Source organism: Lissotriton helveticus, chromosome 5_1, assembly GCF_964261635.1.
Source record: "Lissotriton helveticus chromosome 5_1, aLisHel1.1, whole genome shotgun sequence".
NCBI classification, from domain to species: Eukaryota; Metazoa; Chordata; class Amphibia; order Caudata; family Salamandridae; genus Lissotriton; species Lissotriton helveticus.
Genome location: NC_136065.1, coordinates 797,040,671 through 797,054,964, shown reverse-complemented (window position 1 = coordinate 797,054,964; position 14,294 = coordinate 797,040,671). Strand labels below are relative to the sequence as shown.

The window sequence follows — 14,294 nt, the reverse complement described above, 5'->3', positions numbered from 1 at the left end:
TGTTATCTGAATGTCGTTTAATGTTTCTGATGCAGGTGCTGACCAGGAGCAAGGCATAGGTCAGGCCTGAGTTTTACTAAATATGGATTTATCCAATATTTATTATTTATGGAATACCTAATATTTATGCAACTGAAGTTTAATGCCAAGTGTTGACACACAGGTGTCTGGAAAGAGAGCTATGAAGCTAATTTTATGATGAAATGGGTAATGTGGGATAAATGAAATGTTTTCTTCCACGTACTAAATTTACTAGAAAGCCTACTGTTATGTATTTACATGCTTCCTGTTATAATTCCTTAATGTACTACTTTCAGGTGCTGGCCCAGAGCAAGGCTGAGGTCAGGCCTGCGTTCTTCAAATATTTAATAATCTAATATTTTAATATTTATGGCATATTTAATATTTATGCACCCAGTATTTAATGTGAGGTTTGAAACATATGCATTTGGAAAGTAGGCTGTTAAGCTAACTACTCTAACGAATTCCTAATACCCTGATCCTGCTCTATCTTAATAAAGTTAACTTGAGTTTTTACACAAACTCACTGGAGTGGTGTCACTAATTGCGTGCCCAGGTTTCTGACTCAGTGGTTGCGTGTGCTGCATGGTTGCTTAACACATATGCTTTCGGATGCCTACCCGCTCGTGCCATGCTACCCTAGGGGACTGGTGACCCCAGTTCCAACACACAGTATGCATCTGTTCTTGGCATGTACAGCTGTAGATTCACATGCTTTGCATAGCCTGCCATCTAGTGTTGGGTCCGGATGTTTGCACTTTGTTTTTGTTCAAAGAAGTATTTTCCAGTCACAAAGTAGGTGACTCCTCCTTTCGGTGATTGTGCGCATGGGCAGCAGCTCCATTGTTAGATTGTTTGCAGCAGAAGGGTATAATGGAGTTAGTAAGAGAAGTCCATGTATATATGCATCTAAGTAAGAGGTATAGGTACCCGAGGAGGAGGGTGGGAGCATGTGAATCTACAGCTCTACGTGCCAAGAACAGATGCATACAAGGTAAGTAGCATTTTCCGTTTGAGACATGTGAGCTTTGCATTGCATAGTCTATACAGCAGTTATCTCCCAAGCGGTGGCTAACATGTAGCTGTTGCAGTCGTCGGAAATAGTGTACGTAAAACTGCTTGGCCCACACTAGCTTGCTGTATTGCTAACACATCTACTTAATAGGGTTTTGTGAATGTGTGAGGTGCAGATAATGTTGCAGCTTTTCAGATGTCATCTATGGGTATATTCCCTAAGAATGCCATAGAAGCCCCTGGTTTGCGCGTGGAGTGTGGTCTAGGGGGAATCGTTAATGTTAGTTTTGCTTTTGCATAGCATGTCTGAATGCACTTGATTATCCACATTGCAATACCTGATTTTGATATAGGATTGCATTTATGTGGTGAAAAAACTCACAAATAGTTGTTTTGTTTTACGGAAAGATTTTGTCCTTTCTACATAGTAAAGTAGTGCTCTTTTCACATCTAAAGTGTGCAAAGCACGTTCTGCCACAGAATCTGATTGAGAGAAAAACACAGGCAACTCAACAGACTGGTTTATATGAAAGCCAGAAATAGCCTTTGGTAGGAAGTTAAGGTTGGTCCGAAGAACCACTTTGTTTTGTCGTACGTGTAAAAGTGGTTCTTCTGTGGTTAGTGCCTGAACTTGCCAACTTTACCTACTGTCCTAAGTGATGTGATAGCTATGAGGAAAGCTACCTTCCAAGTGAGAAATTACAGTTCACAACTATGGCTCAAAAGGTGGACCCATCAGTCTGGTAAGGACAATGTTGAGATTTCACACTGGAGCAGGTGGATGTCTTGCAGGAATGATTCTTTAATCATAAATGCTCCTCCATAAATGCTTTAATGAAAGGCACTTTAAAGAGAGACATATGTTGTCTATTCTGTAGGTATGCAGCTATTTCGGCAAGATGCAAGCGCATGGATGTGTACGATAAATTGGAAAGCTGCAGATGTAATAGATAGAAAATTATGTTTTGAACTGAAGCATCCAACAGGTTGCTTTGATTGTTATTACAGTATATCACAAACCGCTTCCACTTTGCTGCATAGCATGCTCTTGTGGTAGGACATCCAGCCTCTTTGATGATGTTCATGCAGTCTGGCGGGAGATGAAGGTAGCCAAACTCTAAGATTTCAGGGGCCAGATCGCAAGGTTGAGATGACTGGATCTAGATTTCTCATCTCTCCATGGCTCAGTGTGAGGAGATTCACTGAAAGATATAATTTTTGGTGAGGAACTACTGAGCTCCAAAAGGGTTGTGAACCAGGGTTGCCGGGCCCATGTGGGAACAACTAGGATTAATGTCAGGGATGCTTGTCTGAGTTTCCGAACCACTCATGGAATGAGTGGGAGAGGCGGAAGAGCATAGGCAAATATTCCTGCCCAATTCATCCATAGCGCATTGCCTTTGGACAATGGGTGTGGATGCCTGGATGCAAAGCATTTTGCGTTTAGGTTTGTGGCTAACAGATCTAAGTCTGGAAATCCCCACATTTGAAAGAATGGGAGGAGAACTTGAGGGTGGAGTTCCCATACATGAATCTGTTGTCTTTGACGACTGAGCAGATCTGCAATCTGATTGTTTACTCCTGGAAGATGTTCTGCAAGGAGATCTATTTTGTGACGTATAGTCCATCTCCCGATGGTCTGTGCTAGTTGTGACAGCGATGAACTTGTAATGCTTTGATCGCTAAAAAAAAATTGCAAGCAGCTCTAGATGATCTATGTGGAGCTGCTTCTGTTGCAGGCTCTACATGCCTTGAATTGTATGCGTCTGGAGATGAGCTCCCCAACCAGTGAGCAATGCTTCTGCTGTTAGCACTATCTGTGGAACCGAGTCAATGAAGGGCCGTCCTATTTTAAGGTTTTGTGTATTCCGCCACTGCAGAGAGCGATGGGTGCGGTCGTCCACCAATACTAAATCTATAACAGACATTGAGCCTGGCTCCACTGACATGCTAAGAACTCCTGAAGGGGACGCATTTGAAGTCTTGTGTAAGGGACTGTTAGGATGCAAGACACCATTACCCCTAGCAACTGCATTTAGATTCGAGCTGACTATGTGCGTTGAGGTTGAAACTGACAGAGTAGAGTCTGCATGTTGCGGATTGTGGCTGGATTGGGGTAGGCCAAAAGCTTTTTGTGTATCTATTGTGGCTCCCAGATACGCCTGTGTCTTGGATGGTTGGAGATGGGACTTGGACAGATTTACTGTGAATTCAAGATCGTGGAGGAACTGCACCGTTTAGTGAGTGTGACGTAGACAGCTTTTTTGCCAGCTGGCTTTTATGAGCCAGTAGTCCAAATATGGGAAGACGCACATCTGTTGTCTTTGTAGATGAGCTACAACTACTGCCAGACATTTGGTGAAAACCCTGGGTGGGGTAGCTACTCCGAATGGGAGCATCTTGAACTGATAATGCTGGCCTGCTAGTACAAATCTGGGGTATTTGCGGTGAGCAGGATGTATTGGGATATGGAGATAGGTGTCCTTTAAGTCCAGAGTGGACAGAAAGCCACCTTGTTGCAGGAGCACTGGTTGGAGTGTGACCATGTGAAAGTGATAAAACTGAATGTATATATTTAGTTCTCCGATGTCTAGTATAGGCCTGAGAGAGCCGTCTTTCTTGTGGATTAAGAAGTACAGGGAGTATACACCGGCCCCTTGATATTTTAATGGGACTGGTTCTATAGCTTCTTTTTCTAACAGAGAGAGAAAACCTCTTGCGTTAGAAGGGTGAGATGTTCTTGTGACATTGCGTGTGATCTTGGAAGAATATTTGGAGGGGTGTCTGTAAGTTCCAGGCAGTAAGCATATTGGATTATTTGTAGGACCCATTTGTTGGAGGTGATTGTGTTCCTGACAGGGAGAAATTGGGAGACACATTCCCCGACAGGAGTGGAATGATTGAGGGGTAGTGGAAGGAAGTCACTGCTTGTTATGTGCGGGGGAAGTGTGTGTGGAGTTGCCTCTGCCACTTCCCTTACTATTGTTTTCTCTAAAACCTCCTCTGAAATAGCCTATTGATGAGGGATATTGTTGCCCTTGTAACAGGAAGAGGGATTTTCTGTGGAAATATTCTTGGAGCCCCCCCCCTGTAAAAGGAGCGAAGAAAGGAACCCCCATGGACTTTCCGACCTCAGTATCTTTTTTCATTTTTTTCAGCGAGGTGTCAACTACTGGACCTACGAGGGTTCTTTACCAAATGGCTGGTTGAGAATATTGGCCTGCACCTCCGGTTTAATACCTGAAATTCTTAAACAAGCATGCCTGCGCAGCGGTACAGTGGTGTTTACTGCGCTCGCTGCTGTATCTGCTGCAACTAGGGAGTACATGAGTGATTAGTTGGTGATTGGTTTGCCCTCTTGAATAAGATCATTAGCCTTGGATTTATGTTCATCTGGCAGAAATGTAATGAGTTTTTGTAACTCATCATAATTAGCCCTATCACATCTGGCTAACAAAGCCTGAGAATTAACAATACGCCAATAATTAGCCACTTGTGATGCTACCCTTTTGCCAGAGCCATCAACTAACCTTGACTCCTTATCAGGAGGAGGGGCCTCACCTGTGGTCTGTTAATTAGCTCTCTTGTGAGTATTGGAAACACAAGCGAGTCTAAGGGCAGGTGACCCCTTATGTAGGCAGGGTCAGTAGGTGCAGGTTCATATTTTTTCTCAACCCTAGGTGTGATGGTTCTTGCCCTTACAGGATCTTTAAAAACCTCATCGGCATGTTTAAGCATCCCCTTAAGCATTGGCAATGTATGGGCAGTTATTTTAGAGGAACTTAGGGTCTTTTTATAAGAAATCCTCCTCTAAAACCTCATCATGCAGTTACACCCTATGATAATGAGCAGCCCTGTTAAGTAGCTCAATGTATCCTATATTGTCGTCGGTTGGTGAGTGTCAGGACGGATATAAGTCAGTGACATTTTCCGAGTGTGGGTCTGTCATAGTCCTCCCATGGGTCAATATCCTGTGGCCTATCCTCATACCCATCCCCTTCATCCTGTGGGTCAGGTGATAGTGGAGATGGTGAATTTGTGGGTGTGATGAGTGAGTTGGGATCAAGGGGGCGAAGGTGGTTGAATATAAGGTGGTGAAGGGTTAGTACCCACATTTTTCCTCTTCAAAGGAATGTGGTATTCCTGTTGGTCTATCTTCCTTTTTTCAGGCAATTGGGCATGGATATGTCCAGTGTCTGGGTTTATAACCAGCTTTTTCTGTTTCAGATCTGAAAGTGGAACGTCAGACCGAGGCTCTTTAGGTGGTGTCTTTTTGTCTTTGCTCGCCGTATTCAGCGTCGAAAGTTTCGGCTCCGAAGATTTAGTCTTGGTCAAAGGTGGAATGTGGACCACAATATGCTTTGATTTCGACGCCGAGGATTTCAGCGCCAGCGTGGGGCCAACTAGAGCCCAAGCCAGACGGCTTCCCCTTGTGTCTTGGCGCTAAGCCCTGGGGCGAGGCACTGAAACTTTCTCAGTCCTGACCTTGGCCCACAGGCAGGGGAAGGACAGGAGCCTTTTTTGTCTTGTGTTGTTGGGGCAAGGGGGCTTCTGTACGCACTGTACGCTGACCCTGTGTAACTTGCTCCTCTTCTTCCATGTCGAAGTCGGTCTCGGACACGGAGATGTGTTCTGCTTTCTCTGCTCCTTGAGCTTGTAGTTTTTCTCGATCGGAATCTTCGCTGAAGATGTCCTGTACGAAGCCGCCTTGATGTTGCACCTTGTGACGTCGAGCCCGACGGTTACGAAGTGTCATCTTTGATCGAAACGATCAGCACACGTCACAGTCTTTCTCGTCATGTTCCAGGGCTAGACAGAGGTTGCACACTTCGTGAAGGTCAGTACACAGAAACTTGGCGCAACACCAGGGACAGAGTTCAAATGGAGTACGTTCCATCGACTGCTAGCGAGCCCAGCGCGGGTAGGTGCAACGGCCCTTCGCAAGTTTTTCGATTAATGGTCTGAGTCGAAACGATACGAAGAGAATGGGAAACTCGATCGAGAAACAATACAATGAAGGGTAGTGGATTGCATGTCGAAGGGAACCCGAGAAACGGTGCCGAACTGAAGTGCAGCAATTCACATCCGAACCCGATGGCGGAAAAAAAACAATCTAACGATGGAGCCGATGCCCATGCGCACTATCACCGAAAGGAGGAGTCACCTACCTCGTGACTGGAAAAGACTTCTTCGAGCAAAAACAAAGTGCAAACATCCAGATCCAAGACTAGACAGCAGGCTATGCAAAGCATGTGATATACAGTTCACATGCCTCAAACATTAATTTCCATTCTGTCAAGGTTTCACAGGTGCAACTACCAGACAGAGTTCCAAGTTGATCAAAATGAAGCAAGATTACATTTTGAAAAATGAACAGAGAGAAAAGGGGAAAAACAGTGTAAGAACGGTTAACAACTCCAGGCAACTGAAAACATGAGGAGTAATTTTGGACAGGTAAACTAAACAAAGAATGATGCACAATGTAAAGGTTTTGAGGAGTCCATAAGTAAGTCTAATAGAAAAAACAGAATGGCTCTAATAAAAATCCTTCTAGCTTGAAACTGGAAAACTACAGGAGGTAAATCCAATAAATATAATTAAGCAACACAACTTAGACTCCACCCCTACAGGTCACATAAATGCCCTTATGCATCCACATGTGACCCTATATTTACTGAATGTCATAACTTTAAGATGTGAACATTTAAACACATTAATGAAATGCATTCACTGTAGAGACTAGAGGTTTATAAACGTGTGCACTAATGTTCAGTTTACTATGAAAATGCATTCTGTAGTCACGTTTGCATTTTAATTCATCATTCATGCATTTTAATTCATCATTCATATGTTTTGAAAGTTACCTTTGAAAGTGTAATCATGTATAATTTTATTTGCACATTGCATTTCTTTATGAGTTACATGTGCTAAAGTATAACCGTGAATTTGAAATGCATATTTAAATGCTTATTAAAGTTAGCCTGACTAAAGGCCTTCATTTTGAAATCTATTTAGCTCTGACAATTATTTATTTTCCTTTGCAGGTGCATTTTTAAGGTTTCATTAGCTAGAGAAAAGGAGTATTATTGTCTGTACTAATTTCTTGATAGTAAGGCCTTGAGAAGAGACATATTTGCAAGAAAAGTGAAGGCCTAATGAGCAGATGCAGCCAGAACCAATAAATCATGTACGTCAGGACCAATGGGTTAGTCATTTCAAACCCCAATACGCCCGTAGTTTAGAGGAGTACGACATGGCTGAGCTTTCTTATTCTTATTTCCGAGGTCCGGCTTTTAACGAGGCCGGTGTCAGCCTTGCTCTGGGAGCTGTATTGGGAGGTAAAGCACCGGGCCCGAAGGAATCCTAGCGGACACATTCCTTTTCAATAAATCTAAATGGAGTCAGTATATCATGATTCTAGCAAATGTAATTGCTAAGGGTGCACCAGTCCCGGCCTCATGGAAAGGGGCGAAGGCAATCCCTGTTTTTAACAAGCATTGGAAATGCAATAGGTCTCGCCTTTGTTTAAGTTAAAGCCATTTGCTATGCTAATGGTATTGTATTATAGCTATGTATCTAGGGGAATTCCATGAATAATTACACCTTTATGAATTTTGAAGAGATTTTATCACATTCGTATGTGCTGTCTGTTGCACGATTTACATGCTAAACTTTTTCATGGTTGGGCTCATGCACGGGCTAAGTCAGACCCTTGACTCAGCTCTGGCTCTACTCGCCCTGTTAATTTGTTGGCTTCCCCACCTTTAGCATCTAGAAGAGTGGTTTTTAAACGTTTGGCTTATGTAGAACCCTACTACTTCTCTATTTGAAGCTAGGAACCACGGGCTAAGCAAATTCTATGCCTTGCATCTCCAAAAATAAACAGCCAAAGAAATAAATATACGTCAAACAAATACACCAATTATTAAACATTCATTTAATTCTCCAACAAATTACACAAACATCCAAATTTCCATTGTGGTGTTTAGGTTGCAGATTTTCAAAGGTTGGTTTAAAAAATAAAGCAACATGCTAGACTTAAGCATATCATTTTGTCTTTTTTATTTCGAATGATTTTTATTTTCGTTAGTGCATGCTAGAGTTTCAATTGAAGCCAATTGCCTATATCACTGTCTGCAATTGTGCTGTCCTTACAAATTAAGCTTAGGGTATCAACTTCATATTCATCCTCCACATTCAAATTCCTTACATTTACCTAGCATTTAAAACATGTTTAATTTTACATTTAGCTGTTTATGTTGATGTGCTTTATTAATCTGATATTTATTTTCCTAAACAGTAGCAGACTACCTACCTAAAGGGGGTCCGTGGACCACAGGTTACGCATTAGGTTAACACCTAGCCTGTATTTCACCGGCACCACCGGTAAATGAGCTACTGGGGGGCAATGTCAGTAATTTTAAAATGCTGGCTTTGGGAATTGCGTTGTTTTTTGTGTCAGTAGAATACCTTAGCTGCCCTACCGTTAACGGGGCAGCTGATGAGACAAACAATGAATAGTCACTGTCCCAGCTCTTCGATTTTGTGAAAGGCTCCGTGCTTCAGACTGACTTCACAAGCAAGCTGCTTGAAGACATAATTTGGCAAGGAAGGAGCTTGTGTGAGTTGCCTCAAAAAGGTAACATTTAGATCATGTTGTTCCCTCGGAGCATGTGCATTGTCTACCGCCTGAACCCCACTCGCCAGAATTTCCCAATGGTTATTTCACCTGTTGTGCCCTAACACTTCAGCCCTGACAGGAGTGAACTAACTGAATGCTAGCAAAAACTGCACATAATATCCAAGAAAATTCACATTTTATAGTAGTTTGGACATGGATAATTAAATGATGCTACCTTTAACTTTCAGTTACCAATTGTATTCTGTATTCCTGCGAACAGCGCTTTAAAAATTATGGAAAATATTTTTCCAAGCGGGAACATATACAAAGAAAATAAGATTTTTTTTCTAGCGGTACCTACCTCTGATTACATCTTAACTCCTTATTTTTATTTGACTACCTTTAAGTGTTTATGTGAGGAGATGGAATCTAATCTATACTGTGCCCTCCACAACATGAGTGATATCATCTCCTTCTAACCTTTTTTTGATTGTTTTCACCAAAAGTAGTGTTGGTTGTATAGCACAGTGGGAAATAAGATATTTTGACAGTTACGGCTGGACTATTTTTCCAACTATGTGACAACTCTAGTTAAGAACACATGGCCTAGTAGTGAAAGGAAGACTATGAGCTAAAACGAAACAAAAAAAGATTAATTACCCCAGCTTTTAATGAGGACGATGCTTGCTCGCAAGATGTTTTAAAGTATTACAACACTATCCAAAGCAAGCCATCAGGTTCCGGTGCAAACATTAGAAAGAGGCTGGAGAGTGTAGTGTCAAATATTAGTAACATGCCTCGCCGCGACGCTGTCACTATACTTTCCTGCAGAAGAGTACGTCTCCCAAGACACCTGAGTGCAATTGAAGTTGCACTTTGTTTCACATGTGATTAGATAGAGCAACTAGCTCACCTATCCACAGAGAGAAGGATAAACATGTGTCTCCCGGAAGCAGTTCTCGCATGCCTCTGCTGTGCTCGGACCTAAGCAACTTTTAGGGAAAGTGGAGGGAGAACCTGCGCCGATTGAGGGATCTTTGTAGGGGGTTAAACACCACCACAGGAGAAACAGCTAAATGATTGAAACTAGCCCGAGACAGGGAGAAGGATAAACATGTTTCTCCCGGAAGCAGTTCTCGCATGCTTCTGCTGTGAGTGGGCGCGCGCGAGCCACTCACAAGAAGGTTTTAAACACCGGCTCGCGACCTAAGCAACTTTCAGTGAAAGTGATGCTAGAAACTGCGCCGATTGAGGGATCTTTGCGGTGCGCAAACGAGACAGGTCCTGGGACTGTACAAGGGGAGGGGCAGTCTCTCTGAAGGGAGGTGGGTGTGACACAACTCACCAATCCGCCCCCTGTGCGAGATTAGAGTGAGCAGCTCCGGTCACTCGAGCTGACAGTTAAAATCGTCCCTTGGCCCTCTCCCCCACACCCAGCCCAGTGCCCGAACTGAACACCCCTCCTCCACCAGGTGGCGCTGACGTTTAGAATGAAATAGGCCACATTAATAACAAGCATTTCAATGAAAACATGCGGCGCTTACGTTCAGAATGAAATGCGCCACATAAATAACAAGCATTTAAAAAAAAAAAACAAGCACGGCTGAAGCAGCCCGAGTTGAAAATGATAATCAAGCATGGCCGAAGCGGACCGCGCTGCAAATGAAAAAGAAAGAGTGCTTACAGGGTTATAACGGAGACCGTGTAACTCCGTGAGTAAAGGATCCAGTCCAGATGGGCGGGGCTAAAAGTGGACAGGGTGGTAAATATGAGGGACTAAGAAGCCTCCTTTACAATACAAAGTCAGAGTTTAGCCTGAAGTATGACGCTAGCCAATGAAAACAAGGGGTGGAGCCTACACTCCACTTCTAAAAGTAAATCGATTACAAGACCTCCTCGCATGGCGAGAGAAGTGCATGCGCGCTGCTAAAACCAGGCGAGACCCAAAAAGGGGGACAAATCGCAGCCTGGAAACTACAGACCAATCAGCTTAATAGATTCCCTTCAAAAGGTCATGGGACGACTTGTTCTAAATAAGGTGCAGGTTTGGGTGGATGAGCAGGGCATACTATCACCACTTTAGGGAGGGGTTCAGGCACATAAAAGTACTATCGATCAGATATTCCGCTTTACAATTCTGTATTGGACAAGGGCAGCTTATATGCTGCCTTTGTGAACCTTAAGTCAGCTTTCGACCTCGTCTCCCGCAGCAAATTATGGGTAGTACTACAAGACCTGGGTATGCCCCACACATTATTATCTCTCATTGCTAGAGTCAATGAGGGAAATTACGAAAGTTGTTAGTTCCGTGTTATATGGGGCAGAGCTTTCGGGATTCAAGAACCTTTCTAAATTAACTACAGCGGAAAATAGGTTCTTACGGAAAATTACTAACCTTCCACAAAGTACCCAAGTATGTCCGCTGCTTCATAACCTACGCAGGAAGTCAATGGCCGATATAGCCAGATTGCTTCCCTTGCTATATTGGCGGAGAATCTGGTCAACACCGGAACTGACGCCCTACGCTGTGGGCCTTAAGGATTTAATTAGAGCAGATTCGTATAAAAAAATAAAAAAAATAACATGGTTGCAGGAAATTAGACTCATTTTAATAAGTATTGGCATGGCTACACTATGGGACTATCCAGAAAGTACCCAATTTCCTGATAACGCTCTGTTGAAGGAAAGATATTGGGGCTGGGTGACCGATAACATCGTCAGAAGTAGTGACTCTTCAACACTAATGGGGCACTTTCTAAATGTGAAGCCACTACAAAAGCTGAAAGCATACTGGGATATTATAACCAAGCCACATGATAGAAATCTATACTTTCAATTTAGAGTTGTCTCATTGCCAGTAAGGTCTTTCTCAGCAAGATGGGACATGCAAGCTAATACCTCTTTTCCAGTTTGCCACGCACACTCGGAGTCTTTGGCCCATCTATTTTTTGCCTGCCTAGCTTATACAGCCCCGCTTCGCATGTGGTTCTCTCCAATCTGCAGATCATTGGGAAGTAGAAGTAATGATATGGCGCTCAGACTTCTGCCCTCAGAAACAATGGCACCTATTGTCATTGCCTGGCAAAGTTCTTAGGTGGGGCATGGACTATTAAATCTCAAGCAATCTCTGTTGTGTAGTGGTCTGTATGTGCGTTAATTACATGCTTCCAGTTCTTGGTCATCATTTTGACTTTCAAACCCATTCCTTTATACAGCTGTCAAGAAATAGTATGGCATGGTAAAGATTGATATTAATGAAATGTTCTGTATATTGAACAATAAGTGGCATAAGGTACCATGTATTCAACTAGTATCTATGTGTTTAATTGTTTGATGCTTTTTAACTGTTTTTAATGGATTTTATAGTTTTATTGGAAAGTCTTACATTCTTCTATTAATTATCGGTCATGTGCTTTTAAAAAAATCTTTTGTACATCTGCTTTGATGATTAAAATTGTCGAATAAAGCTAATATGACTGACGGTTTTACTTTCTTATACAGACTGAGCAGATGAAGCCTCCTGTTAATCGCACATCGGGAACGGAGAAAGTTCATGGTTGCAGTAATTGTCCAAGCTCTGTGGGATGTAAAAGTCTACAAAGGTGGCAGATGCACAGCCCAGGAAGAGAACTGATTGGTTCCTGGTGGTGTGGGAAGAGATATCATTGTTGAAGTTTTACTGGTTTTAATTAATGCTCCCACTGTTAGAAACTTAGGCAGATTCACTCAGACTTTGAGGGTACAGACATCTCTCCTTCCTTTATTTTTGCAAGTGTGAAGCTTCATGCTAAAAACGTATTCCAATTCTGAAGACATCTATTGGAGTCTTTACTATGCTGACACCTTCTATCATATCCAGATTTCTTAGAGACCCTATTCTACGAATCATCCTTATTCTAAACTTAGAGCCCCGAATAGATGATTTTTGAACATATCCATATTTTGGACAGAGAATCGAAGTTTCTTTAAGGAACACCTGCTCCTATTTCCCAGTTTTTGTATTGCTATGGCTGTAATTATTTCATATCTGATTCTACTGGGACAACACCTGTTGCGCTATTTTAACTTGCAGCTGTAATTCTGCATCTTTTTAATATACTCTTGATATGCATATATTAATCAGTAATAAAACTACTTGGCTTCAATTACTGATTCCAGGTCCTTATTGTGGGGCAAAATGGGCTACACAAAAGTTGAACTGTTTTAATATGGTTAACTCTCTTTCTGTCTCAGTCACTTAAAAAAAGATTCATCAGATGAGAGATTCTAAATCATGCACCTGCGCACTCTCAACACCACCATAGCTGGCAAATTAACTTCCTCTTTGATCAGTTCTTAGGAAAAAAAAGACAATCCCAGTAGGACTAAATACATATGGGATATTTTCCCACCTCATGCAACAGATTATTGTCCCCTTTCTGCAGTTTTTGTTTACAAAAATATTTTCACAAAATAAATTCCTATCCCATTTGACACGTTGCCTCATCATACAAGAATGGGTTTGATGAATAAAAAAATGTAAGGCAAGCTTAAGAAAATGAAGTGATCCTGCGAAATAAAATTGCAAAACATTTGAACCTATTTGTATAAAAAAAAATCACATTACAGATTTAAAGATCAATACTCCAATAATACATAATTAGAAACAACACAACTGCTTTTCTAAATCCCATCGTCAAAATAGCGTCATATAGAGAATCATTTTACTCACAGTATAATATGTAAGGGCAAGCTAGCTCCCAAATTTATGAAAATCTAAGTTAGGGTCATTAGCATTCAGTGTTTTAGAAAGCCACTGATGTGCATTTTTTAAAGAAGCACAGATCTTAAATGGATGCACATGAATCACTATTCACCCCACCCCCCACCTCCGGTTTAGGCTGAGCTGTCAGACCACATTTATAACTGTATAAAAAAGTATATATATTTATACCAACCACCGATGCTGGGTGCGTCTTCAGGAAGATCCACATCTAACATAAGGTCATCATCTTCTATGTCACAGGAATCGAGGTTATTCAAAACATCCTACAAAGTAATTACGAAACATGAGAAGCCGTAGTCTGCTTACGTTTGAAGTACCTATCCTACTATGTGCTTTTTTTCAGCCATACTGTAGTCATGTTCAGCACCTACATATAAAAATGTTCTTTGTTTCTGCTCATAATCTTTTTCAAAGGGATAAGCATCTTTCAACAAACATAACTACAACTGTTTAATTTACAAGTCCACTCTGCTGATTTTTATTTGTGATAAAAAATGGTAAAGGGTCTATCAATAACATGTGGCATATCCTCCCAAAGTCGAAGGATGAGGGATGCAAGAAATTCTTAAGCAACATGGCACCTTAAGTGCAACATATTTATACAGTACTAGTCAAAAGTCAGTCTTTATACACATCCAGAAAAAATACTTTAACCGCATGCGTGCGGCATGATTTCCGCCCGCACGCTGACAATTTGTAAAGCCCATTATTCATGACGAGCTGGGCTCGTCATGAGCGTGCGAGGAGGCTACCTCATGACGAGCCCAGCTCGTCATGAGCGTCGAAGGGGTTAAGAAAACTGGCCATTTGTGAGTGAAGGATTCTGGTTCACCAGATAGACTCAAACACGTGAATTACTGGGGGTGCTAGGCA

The 14,294-nt window shown here is 42.0% G+C and overlaps 1 protein-coding gene across 17 annotated transcripts in view; it reads right to left on the bottom strand.

The window, feature by feature from the left end:
* CCSER2 (coiled-coil serine rich protein 2) overlaps positions 1 to 14,294 on the bottom strand; it is a 556,848-nt gene that overhangs the window by 260,392 nt on the left and 282,162 nt on the right. For all 17 annotated transcript variants that reach the window (XM_078643280.1, XM_078643288.1, XM_078643273.1 and 14 more), the window contains one exon: positions 13,594 to 13,684. In XM_078643280.1, the coding sequence (XP_078499406.1) occupies positions 13,594 to 13,684 (91 nt within the window). The remainder of the gene's footprint in view (positions 1 to 13,593; positions 13,685 to 14,294) is intronic.